The sequence below is a fragment of the Dasypus novemcinctus genome, chromosome 7, assembly GCF_030445035.2.
Source record: "Dasypus novemcinctus isolate mDasNov1 chromosome 7, mDasNov1.1.hap2, whole genome shotgun sequence".
Lineage (NCBI taxonomy): Eukaryota > Metazoa > Chordata > Mammalia > Cingulata > Dasypodidae > Dasypus > Dasypus novemcinctus.
Genome location: NC_080679.1, coordinates 34,854,068 through 34,872,827, shown reverse-complemented (window position 1 = coordinate 34,872,827; position 18,760 = coordinate 34,854,068). Strand labels below are relative to the sequence as shown.

At 38.4% G+C, this 18,760-nt stretch overlaps 1 protein-coding gene across 8 annotated transcripts in view; it reads left to right on the top strand.

The window, feature by feature from the left end:
• Positions 1 to 18,760, top strand: part of UNC80 (unc-80 homolog, NALCN channel complex subunit) — a 270,741-nt gene that overhangs the window by 137,072 nt on the left and 114,909 nt on the right. For 5 of the 8 annotated variants that reach the window (XM_058300212.1, XM_058300210.2, XM_058300211.2 and 2 more), the window contains exons 26-28: positions 3,917 to 4,082; positions 11,039 to 11,139; positions 12,904 to 13,104. In XM_058300212.1, the coding sequence (XP_058156195.1) occupies positions 3,917 to 4,082; positions 11,039 to 11,139; positions 12,904 to 13,104 (468 nt within the window). Of the gene's footprint in view, positions 1 to 3,916; positions 4,083 to 8,944; positions 9,149 to 11,038; positions 11,140 to 12,903; positions 13,105 to 18,760 lie in introns of all 8 variants that reach the window. The other 3 variants (XM_058300207.1, XM_058300206.2, XM_058300205.1) reach the window with 1 other exon arrangement.

Sequence of the window (18,760 nt, the reverse complement as noted above, 5' to 3'; positions counted from 1 at the left end):
TACTAATTAGGGGCAAGGATCTAGGTGCATTTATGTTTTGAAGCTGTAGGGGAAGCTGGTTCTCTGCCATCTAGGCCTTTACTTTCTGAATTGTCACCTTCACTGTTACACTGAGCCTACTCTGTAAAATCCAACTAGGGCCACCACTCAACCCATGTGCTTAAAGTCACAGATGATAAAATATCTGATCTGTAAGCCCCATCGGAGTTATCCCTATCAACATTCTAATTATACTGAAGTTTTCGTAAGAGCACAGAAGTAAATCTTCTTTTAAGTTTTTAGAGTTTTATTCATCACCATTTTGATTAACTGTGATTAAAAAATCTTGAATTTGACTCAGTTATTTTTGTTCTCTCTTTCAAAGCTATAATTTAATGTCTTTTATGATTCAACCAAATCTTTAAAAAGATTGCTATATAACTAACTGGAAGACTAATAGGATATACCAAGAAATCTGATGGAAAAAGAGCCTGCAGTCAACCAGAGGAAAGTTTTCACTTCTATATTGCCTTTAACAAGGTCTCAGTAAACTTACTCATTACACCAGGATTTTCATTGTTCAATGGAGGCAAGTGTATTGTGTTGGGTTGTGACCTTTATAAAATAAAGGGAGAAAGAAGTTTTCTTTCATGTTTAAACTATTTAACTATAATTAGTAGTAAAGAAAACTCAAGCCACATTGTAGCTTAACGTAGAAAAAACACTGAGTATCATAACCCTGTTTTTATCAACACAGAATCTATAAGTGCTTAAAATAGCTTTTTGAGAAATTATACCTAACAGTGACTCTACAGGCCAACCGTAAATATTGCCAAAATGAAATAGTCTAAAGGTTTAATAAACATTTGCTGCAAAAGTATTTATAGGCTTTTGGTGTGTGTGTGTGTGTGTGTGTGTGTGTGTGTTTTACTAATTCGAGAACATTTTTAATAGCAGTAAAAATAATTAGGTCCCTTATTGTACAGAATATTATAGGTATAAGGTAGTAAGTAAAATAATCATATAAGAAGCTACAAATATTCTGGGATCTGGGGCCTGGGAATAGGGAGGATCAAGAACCCAAACTTTGTAACAATAAAATGTCTTTCTAATAAAAATACCATGAGGCCATTTCCAAAATGAAAGACATTTCCATGTGAAATATCTGTTTGAAAATGTCCTAGTCACATCCAAAACATGGAAGAGAAAGCAAAAGTACCTTAATTATTAAGTACAATAATTAAAAGTTATTTTGTTTTAACCACAGCTATTTCTTAGTAGGGTCAGAAGGTCAGGGGTAAAAGAAAACACCTCAAAGGGTATTAAAAATTTGCTAGAAATATTTTTTGCCAGCTTAACAACTTTTCTCTAATTAGTGTGTGTTTTTTAAGGAAGTGATTTCTGGTAGCATCTTTATTAGCTCATTTTGTAAACCATACAAATAAATAATACCTAAAAAGAGAAAAAGCAGCATTTTACAAGATTTATAACCATTAAAAGGCACATTAATCTAATTTTTCTCTAACTATTATCTTCCAAACTTGTGAACAATGAAGACATATTTTTAAATAGAGAATTTCCTTTGTTAAAGTTTTGGTCTATTAAAATATTTCCCAAATGAGCTAATGAAATCAATAGCTGAATTACCAAGCAACATGGAATTTTAAAAAATCATACCCAGCCAATGAATAGATGAGTCCATAACAATAAAGGGAAAAGGCAGTAAGAAGGTCTCTGTATATCTACATGTGTTTGTTGGAGAAAATTGCATATTAGATGCTTTTATACAAAATTGTGCTGGAAGCTATATCAACTATGCCAAGGGAATTTAATAAATTATTATAAAGAATATACTGCTGCATTCCAAACGTCCCTAAAATTAAAAAACCAGAAGCAAAAGACAATTGACATGTACTAAGACTGAACTGAAAAATATTTATTGAGCACAGCCTGTGTGCAAGGTGCTGGGAGCACTGGGGAATACAGAGATGAATATGTTGTAGTAGGAGAACCAATGCATAGAAGACCATTTCCTGAAGCAAAATACGAGAGTGGCCCTGAGAAAGGAGCAGAGAACCCAAAGAAACAACTGGAAAAATCTAAAGAACCTTCCTGGAAAAGGTCATATTTGAATGTGACTTTGAAAGAGAATGGGATTTTGATAAGCAGGTAAAAGAAGAAATTAGGAGGGAGAACTACTTTTGAAAGTCAGAATTATTATATTATTACTTTTTGTCCTAAGAAATTTCTCTAATTAAATTTGGCTATGAAAATAGAAAAGGGATTAGGTTATTTTCTTCCCTGAAAGGATTAATTTCAGGGAAGCAATTATATTCCTAGAATATTTTTGGCAATATTAAAATAGATTCCATGTGTTTTCTTCCTTTTTCTACATGTGATATAATTTTCTGAGTACTAGGGCATAACATCCATTTTTAACCCAAAGGGAAAAGAATCAACATCTAGAGTCTAAAATTTCATCTTATTGATGACAATTAAAAGCATAAGATTTTAATCTTGGTGCAAACTGCTTTTAAAAAATATGTTTTGTTTGTTTTCCAGGTCCATTTTAATCTGAGAATTATTGTTATAATTCAAAAAATACTATATTAAAAATGAAATTAGTATCTTATATGTATTTTTATTTATTAGGTCCTCTAAAAATGCTTCTTACAACAATAATCATAAACATGATCTTCAGCATGAACAAATTTCTATTTACAGGGCAGGTCAAGTTTTATATTTGAGACCTCATGGCCCAAACTCCTACTAAATGATTACACTCCTCCAGGCTTCCTTTAGCATTATGGAATCATTCTGCTCATCAGCAGACAGTGAAGGAACCCCTCCTAAACTTAAGTCTTCCTATAAGAGAGTAAGAAATTCCCCCAGTGCATGATCCTATTTTGAGCTGTCAGGTCCTCACACATGTGGTTTCTTAAGTCTGAACTGGTTTTCCCCATTGATTGGCCAACCTAATTTTCCTTACTTAACTCAAACATCATCTCTGCATTCATTTTATATTTCTATTTTAACAAATTACTGCAACGTTAGATGGCTTAAAACCACACACGTTTATCTCACAGTTCTGGAGGTCAGAAGTCCAACATGGATGTCCTTGGGCTACAATCAAGGACTTGCAGGGCTACGTTCTTTTCTGGGGGCTTTAGGGGGAAGTCTCTTTCCTTGCCCTTTTCAGCAACGAAAGGCCACTTGCATTCCTTGGTTCATGACCCCTTCCTCCATCTTCAAAGCCTGTAATACAGCATCTCTCTCACCCTCCTTCCATAGTTACATCGTTTTCTGACCACAGCCTGGGACATCTTTCTGCTTTTAAGGAGTCATGTGATTAGATGGGATCCACCTGGATAATTCAAAATACTTGCCCCATCTCAAGGTCCTTAACCTTAACCACATCTACAAAGCCCCTGTTGCCATGTAAGGTAACATATTCTCAGGTCCCAGGGATTAGGGCATGAACATCTTTGGGGGTCATTTTTCTGCCAATCACAGCCTCCAAGTCTAATTTCTAAGCTCCTCTCTCTCACACATGGAATTTATCATACAATAATACCATTGTTTGCCCTCTCAATCTTTCTCTTAGGATTCTGAGTTACTTTAGGGCAAAAATCCTTTCTTTTTTGTCCCACTATACCCTACATACTTAAGTAAGTAGATAAATACCAAGGATATAGCCCAAACTGTGGACAAACAGGAGAAGAGAAAACTAGATCTGCATTCAGAACGAGGTCCATGCTTTTGGAAAGCGAAGCATGTAAGGAAAAGGGGAAAACAGTCTAAAACTGGCATTAGATAAAGGGGAATTTGGCTGTTTAATTGCAGTTGGGTGTAATTCAAATTTGAGGGAGGTTTTACCTCAGTACCAATGTATTGTGGGGAGATGCCAGCATTCATGTGCTCCTCACTGACATATCAGGACCTGGAGAGCTGCAGACTTCGTTTGGATCCTGAGTTGGACCGGCATAGATATGAGAGGAAGATCAGCTTTGCTGGGGTCCTGGATGAAAATGAAGATTCAAAAGATTCCCTCCACAGCAGCAGCCACACCCTCAAATCTGATGCTGGTGCTGAGGAGAAGAAAGGTATGGAAAAGCAAATATTATTTTAGGTTTCAGTGTTTCTCTTAGGATATTTGGTCTCAGGTCTAAATTAAAGAATTGTGTGTCCCAGGGAAGTTCAAAATTGTTGACTCCATAAAATATTAACTGTTTAGGCTCACTGAGGCAGGAATCCATGCTAGTTGGATGAACTATTATTTTAGGCACCAATAAGAAAAGAAAACACTCCCAATTCAATTCTGACACAGTGCTTTCTCATAACTTAATTTGTGTTTTATTCTTATTGAAAGAGAACTTTCAGGCTTAATTAGACATGGGGTTTTTGTTGTTGTTTTATGATATTTCTTCTTAAGCAGTCAGGAAAAAAAGGAAAGTTAAAACAAAATAAATTGGTTAAGGTTCTTCTAAAATATCTTCAATTCAGAATTCAACTTTCCTTAATCACTTCTCAACTCAGAGTAGTCATAGTCTCTGTTTTTCTATACAATATTGTCCCCTGTGCCCTCAGTGTTAGAGACACATCATTTCTTAAATGAATCGGAAAAGAAATAAAGCTATTTGTGCTTGGTACTGAAGCAATTTTGCAACTATATGGGGCTAACCTACCTTCAATCCCTGTTACAGGAATGTTGCTAAACACCATAGATTTACCACCTCACCCTTCCTTCCCACCCACTACCATTTGGTTCCTATAGGTTAGAACACATGGGCACTGATTCTGCAAGTTTTGTTGCTGGTGTTTTAGATTTTCACGTGGGCACAGACAATGACAAATGTGTCACAGCTGTTGTCCAGAACAAGTGATCTTAAGATGTCGTTGTTTGTAAGGCCATCCTAATTTCATATATGTTAAAATATGAAAAATAAATGTATCTTAAAATGGGTGAACTACAGTAACTAGCTGTATGACCTTGTTCAAGTTATTTACCTTCTAGGCTGCAGTCTTCTCATTAACGATGGATCATAACTACTGCATTGTTACGTTGAAAGTTTTAAGTGAGGCAATGCAAGTAAAGTGAAGGCTTGGTACCTGGTTCATAGTCGGTGCACAATAAATCTTTGTCATTTTTTAGGTCACGAGTAAATAGATTAGAACCCACACAGAAAATCTCAAGTATGAGCTAATGTAAAGAATGCAAAATGTTAAGTTTTTCTTTAGGGGCGCCTATAAACGGTCAATTTCTGTATCTGGTTTTGTGTTGTTTCTTAAACTCCATTGCCCTTCAGTGTTTTTCTAATGAGTTTCAATGAATAGAGCATCAGCACATTTGTAACAATAGTCAAAGAATATTTTATACATTAAAGTATTTTCTAGTGTCCTTAGAGATAATGACTCAACAAATGTTGGATAACTTAAAGAATGAATGATTCCTATAAGGAATCATCTTATGTAAACACAAAATCTTTATAATCATGTAAGGGATGGAGATATACGAAGAAAAGTTTGAATATTTCGATGTCAGATTGTTGTCAAGATGTTTTTAAATTGCAAGTAGTCATATGATGCTGTGCTGAATTTATGAGAAACAAAGGCAATGTTATAGGAAGGCTGAAACAAGTCTTAGGTAATTTCTGAGTGTGTGGAAATATCAAGACAATATTTTTCCAGACAAGGAAAATGATATGTTTAGAAATTCCATCTTTTAAATATATCCTGAAAGTATTTTCAATTTAGAAGACAATCTTTGTTTTTGCCCATTCAGAATTATTATATTCTAATTATTCTTCAGAGTAACTAAAAAGAAATTCTTAATACTGACATGGTTAAGCTTGAACAGAGTAAATTCTACACCATTTTTAAAACTAAAATATCAAATTAATTTTTAAAAACACTTTAATGTCATGATTGCCAATTATGTTAATTGTCTTTGATGTTCAAACACACTAATTCTTAGCATTTTTTCTCCTCACAGAATGGTTATGTTAATATAAGAAAATCATTTTATAAATGAAGAGCAAAACAACTGAAACTATGAAGTGAGAAGGTATCTAATAAATGCCTCTTACCAAGTTAACAAGAATTCTTCCTGAAGATTCCTAAATATTCTTTAGTCCATTTAACAATCTGATATAAGCTACTAAAGTCAATGAGAAAATGGGGACTATGGAACATCACTAATTCAGATTATTAAAATTTTATTAAAAACTTCCTAACTTGTGTTTTTCATAAAAGCTAAAAATATCAGTTCCTGAGGACAATTCAGAATCAAGCTAGGAAACTAATAAGAAATAACCCTTAGACTTAAAAATGGCTGCCTGAAAACCTCCCAAGCAGAACCCATCAAGTCATTTTATCCATATCCCAAGTACAAAATACAGACACTGAGATAGACTGATCACTCAGCAACCATCTATTGAGCACCTACTGTGTGCCAGGCACTGTTATGAATGCCCAGAATATGTCAGTGAACAGGAAAATTTCCCAACATGTGTTTTCATTTATAGTGCCTGAAAATTAATAACATAATAGTAAGTGATACAAAGTATTAGACTGCTAAATAAAGGTAAGAAGTATGAATAGAAACGAATTAGGGTCAGGGAATTCACAGTGACCTGGAGTGAAAGAGGAAGTGGTCACAGAAAAAGCCTCTAGGTGACATTGAGCAGATATCTGCGTCCTATGAAGAAGCCAGTAGTGCAAAGGGCTGAGGGAGGAGCTCCCAAACAGAGGCGACAGTAGGAACAAGGCTGTGATGCAGGAATTAACTTGGTGCATTTGAGGAATGGCCAATCCCTACATGGTTGTAACTGAATGATTTGGGAGAAGATTAGTAGAAGATAGGCTTCAAAAGTTAGGCCAAAAAATGCTTAGAAATTTAATTCTGTTTAAGTGTGCTGGACAATTGTTGTCAGGTTTTGCCCACAAAAATGATATAATGTGTGTATTTATGATTTAGTATTTAAAAGATGTCTCAAGCTCCAAAAGTGGGGTAGGGGAGCATTTAAATATTTGCCGTAGTCCAGGGGAGAGATGATAGGGCTTTTAAAAGAGAGCCCCTACTATATTTTGAACTATAGAGCCAGCAGAGCTTGCTAATGGATAAAATATGGTTTGAGGGAAAAGAGAAAAAGAGGTGTTTTATCCAGTTTAGATGAATTTGTTTCTTGTAGTCATGGAGATGAAGCTTAAATTCAAGTTGTACAATCTCAACTGACGTATTTCATGTCTAATACCAAATCTGAATTCTAAACACTGTGTCCCTTATAAATAGCCAGTGTGACAATTCTAACCCTAATTTATTGGTGCTGCAGGATGTCTCCAATTATCTTTAGATATAAAACATGTTCTCAAAATTAAATTTCTTTCAGAGCACATTAATAGGTGGTTGTTTTGCTACCTTTGTAGGCTAGAAGGTGTCATGAAATCAGTTTTAGAGTGTGACCCTGTGAAAAAGCTAAGAATTTTTTTCTAATCTTTTAATTTACTTCTCAATCCACTTTGATGTGAAATTGCATTAGTAATTTTTAAATGGTCATTGTTCTGTTTCAAAGATATTTCAGGTGGGTCATCAAAGTCTCAAGTTTAAAAAGACTATTGAAAAATATAGTGGGTGAGCCTTTTGCTATAATTAAAATACAACAATATGGTCTATAGTCTTTGTGGAATTTATCCAACTATGCTGCAAGAAATACTTGCATGGAACTCTATCCAGATGTGTTCCAGGAACTCTGTGAGACCTTTACCAGCTCTTTGGTGATCATTTTAATCTTTCTCAATCACACAGTAAATCAGATTATTCAACAGGAATTCTTTTGTGGGACCCTTTATATGGCACTAAAAGTAAATGTTTAAGTTATATTATACATATTAACTCTTCTGTGAGTGAGAAACCTAAAACCAAATGCAGTCAGAAAAATTGGGACTTTAAAAAATATTAATAGTTGTGTTTTACATAATTAGTAAGAAATCTTGCTGTCTTAAGAACACCTTACAAAAATGGCCCCTTCCTAATAAGGGACTTTAAGCTCTGAAAACTTTCTTTCTGCCATCCTTATAAAATTAATATGTGACAACATCAAATCTTTCATTAAAAAAGGAAGGAGATTTGCATATGGCTATGGGAAATAAGGATGCTTTTGATAACAAAGTAGGTTTCAAGTTTAAGCGTGTTCCTTTTATCCTTTTATATTCCTCACCGATGGCTGTTTCTTCCAGAACACTAAGAGATGAATAAGGCATGTTCTTCTTGACACACATAGACTGTAAGGTTGACTCAGGGTGTTGCACCATTTGGACTTACATCTCACCCAGCCTTTTGACTGAGAGGAGGATGCTCAGAAATCACTAGGTGCATTGAAAATGGAACCATTTCACACTCATGCTCACCCAAAGCACCCCAATGAAAACAGATCCTTTAGTGCCTTTGCTGAGGAACCAGAGCGGAGCCCACTGCTGCCGGTTGGAGAGAGAAGGACCTCTTGTTTTAATTTCTTAATAAGGTATTCCAAAATGAAGGGGTTTACATGACAGCTCACAGAATTCTGTAAGTCCCATTTCAAAAGAAAAACAAAATCAAATGGTTTGTGTTTCTATTGAATAAAGCAATGATGTTATGTAAATGTACTAACAGTCCTAGATAATGCTGCTGCAAGAGCACACTCATGCTTGTGAACCCTGGGCCAGAAAGAAAACAGGCTGTTCCTAGCACCTATGAGCTATGTGTCCAAGAATGAAGCTTCACCAGCTCTTCCTGGTGGACCCAGCTCCTGCCTGCCTACCAAAGTCTGCCTTACTGGGGGCTTGGGTGAAGCTCCTTGCCCACAAATGCTGCTCATCCAAGCCAAGAGAGGAGGCTGATCAAGGACAAACTGGGGAAAGCTTGGATCTAACACTGGGTGGGGAAAACTAAGGGGGAAAAAAGCCCTATTTTATTCTTTTAATACAGTTCCCAGCAGGAAGATCAGGATAGGAGGTTCCCGCCTGCTCCAGATTAAAGGAACCCGCAGTTTCCAGGTGAAGAAGGGGGGTTCCTTGTCCAGCATTCGCCGGGTCGGCAGCTTAAAGAGCAGCAAGTTATCACGGCAGGACTCAGAGTCTGAGGCTGAGGAGCTGCAGCTGTCCCAGAGCAGGGACACTGTCACTGATCTAGGTAACCTAGAGGAGTGGGATGGACAGGGACGTGGGGGGTAGCAAGGCAGGGCCCAAGTCCTGTAACAGCGGAAGTCCATCTCCTGATGTGTAAATAGATGCAAGGCAGAGTCATGGGCTAGACAACTCATTCATACTACCTATAGGGCTGCCCTGCTCAATGCGCACACAGGTTACCTGGGAGTCTTGTTAAAATGCAGATTCAGATTCCATAGGTCTGGGATGGGGGACTAAGAGTCTACATTTTTAACAAGCTTCCCAGTGAAGCTGACGCTGCTGGTTCGAAATGGTTTGAGTAGCAAGGTTATAGAGTATACATTAGGGAGAGAAAGCACTTGAGAAACAAGGACAGTTTTTCAAACTCTGGAGGTTGGTACATCCATTCTTCTGATCAGGACTTTCAAAGTGAAAATTGGGGACAGCTGTCTATAGATCCTTTACATCTTAAGTGTCTAATTAAAAATAAAACAACCAATATATCAGAGAGGGCAGATTGTATAGATCTGACAGTTAATGACCTTCATCAAGTCATATGACTCCTCAGAGATTTGTTTTCTCCAACTATCCAATAGGATTGATTCCATTTACTCCTTGCCTACTCTGAAAGGATGTTTTAAAATAAATCAGGGGACAGTGTTAAATACCTGAGAATGAGATCTATGTAAAATCAAAGCATTAGAGTTGTAGGTTGCTCTAGGATTCAACAAGACTCCAAATACCAAAATGTGTAAATCCTATGGACCCCTGATCAGCATCCTAACAGATGATGAAAAGATTAAGTAGACATACAGATCGAAATTTCCAGATGCCTAGAATTAGCTTCTAGGTACAAATTGAAGTGGATTCTCTTTGCCATTCATTCCTGCTTGAGAGGCAAAATAGAAAGCATTCCCTTCTAGTTAAGTTCTTTGAGAAATCAGTCTGTAAATCAAATTACCGATGGAGCTTGCCAAAATAGTTTAAAAATAGGAAATATTTCTACACCCACCCACCCTTGCCTTGGAAAATAGCTAATTTATGCATTATTTAAAATTCAGCTTCTTTTTAAAGGAAGTGATGAAAAAAAAACCTGTGACTTCTTTGTTACAGGTCTGAAACTAACAAGATCATCAGTCAATTGGGAAAATTATTTCAATTAATTATTCAAATTGATCAATTTAAGAAAAAGGTTCAGTTGAGTCAAAATAGTCAGCCTAGCAGCATTGTTTAGTCATGGAAAGACAACCATACAGGCTTTTAGATTAGAGGGAAAAGTTTTGTCATGTAGTTTTCTAAGTACTTAATTCCTGAGAGAGGTTTCCTTCATACTATCCCACAAAGAACACTTTGGACACAAAGCTTGTCCACAGTTGGACATGGTTATTTCGAGATTCCCTTAGTTGCTTCAAGGTGCTTGCCTATCTTTGGAATAGCCCTGATAGCAAAGCCTGGTGGTGTCAAGAGCAGATTGCAGTTTCACTAGCTACAGTCACAGCAACAGTAGAGGCAGCAGCAAGCTGTGCGGTCACTTCAGGTTGGTTGGTGTTCCTACAGAACTACACCTGCAAGGTGTGGTCACAATGGGATGGACTGGTCACATTCAACCAATGACTTGCTCATCTCAGCAATTCAAGAACATGGCTGTTTTTCCCTGCTCCCATTTCTCAAAACGGAAGCCACCATAATGTGTTTGTATAGATGTCATAAATGTCTTTATAATTGCTAGTTCAGCTGGTGGTGAAGGGAACAGCTCCTATTAATATTCTGCCAATATGGACAATACAATGCCCTGTAACCCTTAGGGCGAAGGTAGTCTGCCCTAGGATTCAAAAGCATGGACAGCTATACCATACCAACATGCTTCCTGTGGAAATTGAACAGTGAAAACTTTCTTGGTATTTTTCTTTTAAAGAAGGAAGTCCTTGGAGTGCAAGTGAGCCCAGCATTGAGCCAGAGGGAATGAGTAATGCCGGCACGGAGGAAAATTACCACAGAAACATGTCATGGCTTCACGTAAGTAGTAATCTGGTTTTTAAATGAGAAAGATCCCAGAGATAAATTCATTTTGGGATTGGAAAAAATCTGTGGAGGAAGGACAAAAGAGTATACTAAAACTATCACTCCAATTTAGTCTTCCAACCTAAACCAAGGGCTTGTATTTTAGATGAATCTCTCAGTAGTCACTGAGATTAGAATTATGCTGAATTGTATTCATTTTAGGCTTAACTAAGACCCAGGGTCTTTTGTTTTGGCTGCCTTGTGGGTCTCCATAAGTCACAGAGAAAATGATGATGGTCCAGGGCAGGGCAGGTTTTTGGTCAACGTAGCTTGACTGACACAGGCTAGACTATCTCAGTCTTTTACGGGCTACAACGAATGTTTAGAGCAAGGTCATGGGATCTTTATTAGGTCAAATTGTGAGACAGGGCAAGGAAATTCGAGGGTGACTATGGTCATCCCTCACAGAACAATCCAAAGGGTACTGGCAGGAGAGGAACCCAAGGACCCTGTGCGCATAGGTTGGAGTTCAGGATTCAAGCTAAGCATGAGGAAAGAAGCAAGGAGAAAAGGAAGCATAACCTCAGGGCATGATTGGTAAGGTCCCTCCTCTACCACTACTGATCTTCGATCTGGACTGTTACCATCCAACCTGATTTCAATCTGACTTCCTGGTAGGAGCATATAGGGGCTAGCTGGTGCATGAGGCTCCTCAGAGTATACAGTGCTGTTTGTAGAGCTCTGCCTTCTCTGTGAAAGTATCCCCAGAATTGGCAGGTCATGAGAATTCCTGACACAGCTGTTTTGAAAGCCCACTTTTAGTGATATCTAGCCTTCACACTGAAAAGCATACAAAACCTGTGTGTACAGCCCAATAAATTTTCACGAAGTGAAGATACTTGTGTAACCCACCATTAGATCAAGAAGAATATAACCAGCACCTCAGAAGCCCTATTCAGTCTCTCTACCGACATGTCACTTCCCTGAAAGTAAGGACTGTGCTAACTTCTGACATCGCAGATTAATTGTGTCCACTTTTGAAATGCATATTATTGGCATCAGACACTAGCGCTCTCTTGTGTCTGGCTCCTTTTGCTCAGCTTGTAAATTTTGCTTGTTATGTCCATCCATTTTCTTCAGATTAACAGTGATTCATTCATTCATGCTGTATAGTATTACATTGTATGAATGAACTACCATTTTACTGTTGATATTTAGGTTTTCTCCAGTTTGGCCTATTACAGATAGTTTTTGCTATGAATATTCCTGCATATGGCTTTTAGAGCATATATATAGGCATTTCTGTAGGGAATAATTGCTTCTCAGCCTAAGATCAAGTGTGGTATCTTTAGGGAATAGATATAGAAGTGGAATTCCTAGGTCATGAGTTTTATGTTCTTGGTCAGCTTTAGTAGATACTACCCATTTTCCAAGGAACTGTATTTCTACCTTGGGAATAATAGTCACCAGGTGTCATTTCTCTCTATCTCTCCTCTTCATATCTAGCCCTTTGAGTTTCTCCCTCCTTCAGCAATCGTGATTTCCAACTTAGTATGTAAGATCTTTTTACCAAGTATTAATGCTGGGAGAAAAAAAATGACCAAGTAGATAAAGGCTTGTAACTCTTTGTTTTCTCACGGGAATTACTGAGTCACTGTGGTGTCAAGACGCATGAAGGAAAGTTGACATTCTGATTTGCCACCTTCCACATCGCATTAATGTTCATGGTCTGTCTGTGCCCTGTTGCCTGGTGGAGTCTCAGTGATCTTTGTGTTCCAGGTCATGATCTTGCTGTGCAATCAGCAAAGCTTCATCTGCACCCACGTTGACTACTGCCATCCGCACTGCTACCTGCACCACAGCCGCTCCTGTGCCCGGCTGGTCAGGGCCATCAAGCTGCTCTACGGAGATACTGTGGACTCTCTCCGCGAGAGCAGCGGCATCAGCAACGTGGCTCTCCGGGGCAAGAAGCAGAAAGAGGTGAGATCACTGGGTAACACACCAATAACAGGGAAAATTACACCCTAAAATATTTTCTATGGAAATAAACGTTTCAGGGACCTGCAGTTTTTAAACCAGGAACAGGTCTGTGTGAATCCATGCAGAGGCGGGAGGTGGGTGTAAGAACAAAGGCTTTGTCTTCATGTTGGGTGCATCTATAAATAAGAACTCTTTTCCCTGGTTCGTCTCTATTTCTATGAATAAATAAGAACTTATGGGAGTGGCAATTAGTAGGTTATTGTAGGAAGCAGAATAATGTCCCCCAAAGATGTCCATGTCCTAATCCCCAGAACCTGTGGATGGGTTACCAGCATGACAGAGGGGACTGAGCAGATGTAATTAAAATCCTAAATGGGGAGATTTTCCTGGATTATCCAGAGGGCCCAGTGTAATTACAATGGTCCTTCTAAGTGAAAAATGGAAGCAAAGTGTCAGAGAAGGAGATGTGACCACAGGAGCAGAGGTCAGAGTGGTGTAGGACCAGGAGCCGGGGAATGCTGGCCGCCTCTAGAAGAGGAAAAATCAGGCAAATAGTTATCCCCTGGAGCCTCAAGAATGACCACAGCTCTGCTGACCATTTTAGACTTCTGATCTACAAAAATGTAAAATAATAAATTCGTGTTGCTTTAAGCTACTAAGTATGTAGTAATTTGTCACAGCAGCAATAGGAAACTATTATAGTTATGCGTGAAGAAATAAGTAATGAAGGGCCCGACTGTTCACAGATAAATTGCAGAATATCCTAGATCAAGTCATACTAAAGGAGGCTCCTTCAAGAAATTCTGACATTTTCTAAGCATTCAGATGGACTTTCCCCAAACACAGCCCTAAGCAAATGAGTCAGCAGTTGAAGGCAGTAACCAGGGCAGCCAGGTGTCTGTGAGGGAAACCTGCAGTTACCCACCTGCCCCTGAACAGGCATAAAAACCAAGGCCCTGCAGCTGCTCTTCCAAGTTGTTGTGTAAAGAGGTTGTTATGTAACACTTACTTCAACAAACATTCATTATGCACCTTCTCTGGGCTCAATATTGGACAATATAATCTGAGGGGAAACAATAAATAATTAGGAGCAGAGGATCTTTCTCCTAAGGAGGTAACAAGCCAGATGGTAAGGGGGAGAATAGTGTACATGTGAAACAACTAGAGATTATAAAAAATAACAGCAAAAAAAAAAAAAGCAGTTGTTTTGTGCAGTGTTTTATAATGTATTAGTACTCATAAAGTGATTTATTTTTTTTAAAGATTTATTTTTTATTTCTTTCTCTCCCCTTCAACCCCCCCCCCCCCCCCCCCCCCCCGTTATCTTCTTTCTGTGTCCATTCGCTGTGTGTTCTTCTGTGACCACTTCTATCCTTATCTGTGGCACCGGGAATTGGTGTTTCTTTTTCTTGCATCATCTTGTTGTGTCACCTCTCCGTGTGTGCAGCGCCATTCTTGGGCAGGCTGCACTTTCTTTCATGCTGGGCGACTCTCCTTATGGGGTGCATTCCTTGTGTGTGGGACTCCCCTATGCGGGGGACAGCCCTGTGTGGCATGGCACTCCTTGTGCGCATCAGCACTGCGCATGGGCCAGCTCCACATGGGTCAAGGAGGTCCGGGGTTTGAACCGCAGAGCAGGCGGGTGCCCTATCTGTTGGGCCAAGTCCGCTTCCCAAAGTGATTTATTTTAATTACAATGTTTTTATTGTGAAAGTAATATATGTTCATTGAAGAAATTTTGGAAAATTCAAGAGATTCTAAAGGAGAAAGATAATATGTAGCTCATTCATCTCATAAATGTGCTAGCTCATCTTCTAAGTGTTGGGGATTAAAGCATGTCCCCCACAAAAGGCATGCCCAAGTCCCATCCCCTGGTCCTGTGGGTGTGAACCCATTTGCAAATAGACCGTGCAGATGTTTATAGCTAAGGTGTGCCCAAACAGAATCAGAGTGGGCCTTATTCCAATGTGGTTGAAGTCCTTGTAAACAAAGGAAATTGGACACAGAGAGAGAAGCCACTGGGAGCAGTTAGGAGCTGGAAGTCAAGAACACAGAGGAAAAAGGAGAAGGCATCACCCAGTGTGATGTGACAGAAAAGCAAAGGAGCCCCCCAGATAGCCAGCCAGCCACAAGATACCAATCCCAGGAAAAAGCAAGTCTTTAGGCTCTGAGATGTGAGCCAATAAATTCTTGCTGTTAAACCAGCCCATAGTATGATATTTGTTTTAGCAGCTGGGAATCTGAAACATGGGGCATAATTTTTTAGTATTTTTTCTATACTTGTGTGGGAGGGTATGAGATAGGATATATCATTGACAAAGTGCTTTATGATTCTTAGTTTGTATAAGAGATATTGTCCTCATTTTACAGATGAAAAAGTTGAAACTAAGAAAGATGAGATTGTCCACAGTTCACAGCTACAATGTGTTCTTTATGAAGTCTACAGTGTAGACTTCATGATTTAGACATGCAGAATATCAAAGTCAGGGCTTTTTAAACTAGACGACTGCATCATCTCATATTAATCAGCCTATTCAAATTCTGAGGGAAATGAAGGTAGGAAATAGATTGGTGTAGGTTACAGATAAACTGCATGAATTGCATGATATAAAAAGAAATATATATGTATATACGTTTGTGGGCATACATGTGGATATGGATGTTTATGTGTATATATGGTAATGTGTGCACATAAATGTGTGTGTATGCATACGTGTGTATATATGTGTGTATGTAAAAATATGCCTTAATTCTCCAGGGCTGCTATAACAAACACCACACACTGGGTTGGTTTAACAACAGGAATTTATTGCCTCACAGTTTTGAAGGATAGAAGTCTAAAAGCAAGATGTCAACAAGGCCATGCCCTCTCCCCTAAGTCTGCAGCATTCCGGTTCTGCCTGCCATAATCCTAGGAGGTCCTGGGTTTGCCCCTCTGCCTCCCATCGCATGGTGATCTCTCTCTCCTTGTGGTGGCTCTTCTGGTTTCTGCTGATTTCTGACCTCTTCCTGTGGCTTTCTCTGTATCCAAATTTCCTTTCTTTGTAAGGTCTCCACTAGTACAGATTCAGATCTACCCTGATTCAGTTGGGCTACACCTTAACTAATGATAACATCTTCAAAATGTCCTTTTTACAAATGGGTTCACATCCATGGGAACATAGATAAGGTTAAGAAAATGTATTTTGTGGGTTACATGATTCAATTCCTAACTATATATATTCATATGTATGCATTGAAATAAACATAAATGATTTTTCATTTAGGTTAAGTTCTATCTCTGTAAAAACTTCCTTAGCTTTAGGATAAAAGTGTGTATGTTACACCAGCCTCAATGAATACTTATTGTTCTCTGTACATGCCCTAAAATTTCCTACTGCTGTACCTTTGCTCAAACTATATCTTCACCTCTAACTTATTTATAGCTAAATCCCAAATCCTTCAAGATTCAACTCAAATGCTATCTCCTTCCTGAAACCTTTTCTGATCCCCCTACTGTTAAGCATAGGGCATACTGCAGGTGCACAAAAAATGTTAATTACCTTCTTTCCTTCTTCCTCTAAATTATCATGGCATTTTACTTGTGTTTTTCTCATTCTTCAATCATTTATTCATTCGTTTGTTCATTCAGAAGACTTTTGATGAATCCATGGGCTATGCTAAGTCCATAGTAGGTATATATTATACCATATTATATTAGGGTATAACATAGGCAAGACAGACATGGTCCATGTCCTCATCTAATGCTAACAGTGTAGTTGGAGAAACAGACATTAATCAAATAAACCTCCCAAATTGTTGTAAATTTGCAATGATAAGCTCAGGGGAGGATAGCCACAACATGCTAAGGGAGTTTATAAATGGGGCTTTGAACTTGGGGGAAATAAAGGGCAGCCTTACCAATGGTTGGCTTTGACTGAAGGATGCATAGGTGTTTTTCCAACCTGAGAGACGAGTAGGTACTTAAGGACTGTGGCTGGAGCACAGAGAGAAAGCTCATGAGAATGTACAGCAGGTAGAGACCAGACCATGTAGTGCCTCCCAGGCTGCGGTAAGGATTTTTGTCCTTATTCCATGAGCAGTGGGAAACCACTGAGGTTTTAACATCACTCTGGCTGCTATTTTCATCTCTAGTTCTTCTATTCTGCTTAAGTAGAAGTCCTTTACAACTGAGGCAGTCTTAAACATTTTGTATCCTGTGTGACACCTAACAGTTCCTCACTTAGAGAAGAACAGTAAATATTGGATGAGTAAGGCTTTGTCCTAGGGTGTTTCTTGAATGCCCTCCACCTCCTGCCCAGCAAGGACACTTTGCCTCAAGCAACAGAAAAGTCTTACTAACTCTGTGCTGTTGATTACATTTCCAAAAAGGAAAGGAAAAGTAAGGGAAGAGTAAATGTCCTCTACCCATAACACATTTCAATTAGTCATGCAGGCGGAGGACTGAAAGGATGTATTGAGTCTTCTGTGATAAACATTTTATTTCCAAAATGCCAGCTTCCTGCTCAAGCTCTTTTTTTTTCCCTCTTATGATGTTTCCACTTGCCTGTTCTGAAACTGTCTCACAAAAGAACAATGCCCACATTTCCAGAACCAAAATGAAAACAGAGTAGGCACAAAATCAAGAATAAAAGCAGTAGTTCTGATTAAAATTGAGTCTTATGAGCAACTGGTATTTCAGTTCTGTTTCCTTTTTAATCGTTTTTTTATAGCAGAATATATTATTGGCAGCTAGTACATTTTGTAATTCATCTATCTGTGATCAATCTGCTAATCTTTATTTCAGTGCTCAGGGACTCACTGTACATTCTGTTAGTCTATTTTAGTGCACTAAACTTGAGGGTTTTTTATAAACAATCATATTATATGTATATATCACCTTTACATGGAATTCTTTGATTTTTTTCTGTATGTCTGTACCTTGTCCAAAACTGTGTTCGAAATACAGTAGATGATCATTTAGAGCTTGCTGAAGAGAAAAGGGATGAACAAAACTATTTTTTCCTTTCTGCCAAAAAGAAGAGTAGGATACATGGCCAAATGAAAAGGCACAGTGTTGGTAACTTTTGCAAAGCCAATGCAAATGGTGGTAGGTCAACCAATTTCTGGTGGGACACATATTTTTCTAAGTTATGGGCAACTCTGTGGGAGTCCAATACCGGGTACTAAGTCTGATTTCGTGGTCTAGAAGGACCTCCCCATAACATGCACAGTTCTTATGTCAAAGGCGTCTGAGGCACAAAGGATCTGGGTTACCTTTTAAGGAATGTTGTACTTCTATCTGTATAATGCTTTCCTCCCAGACATGTGAAGAAATTCCACTCCCAGAGAGCCAGAGTAGGGCAGGAATCATGGGTGTTTTGTTGTCAGCATATCCCCAGGAGTCTCAGTTCCTGGCACTCTTAATAAATATTCCTGGGTTATTTAATGAATACATAAAAATTTTATTAAAATAATTGTTTTGCTTCTGTAGGCAATAATTTTTGTTGCAAGGAAAAGAAACCCACTAAAAGTCATTCAAACCAGGAGTTTCTTCAAAAGATATAGCAGAATCTTATGAAAGGGGGCCAGACAGGGAAGCACAGCGAGGCCTCAGGAGAATGAGAATCAAGGTTCTGTCTTTGTCTCTCAGAGTAGACATGGTCTCTCATCTCTG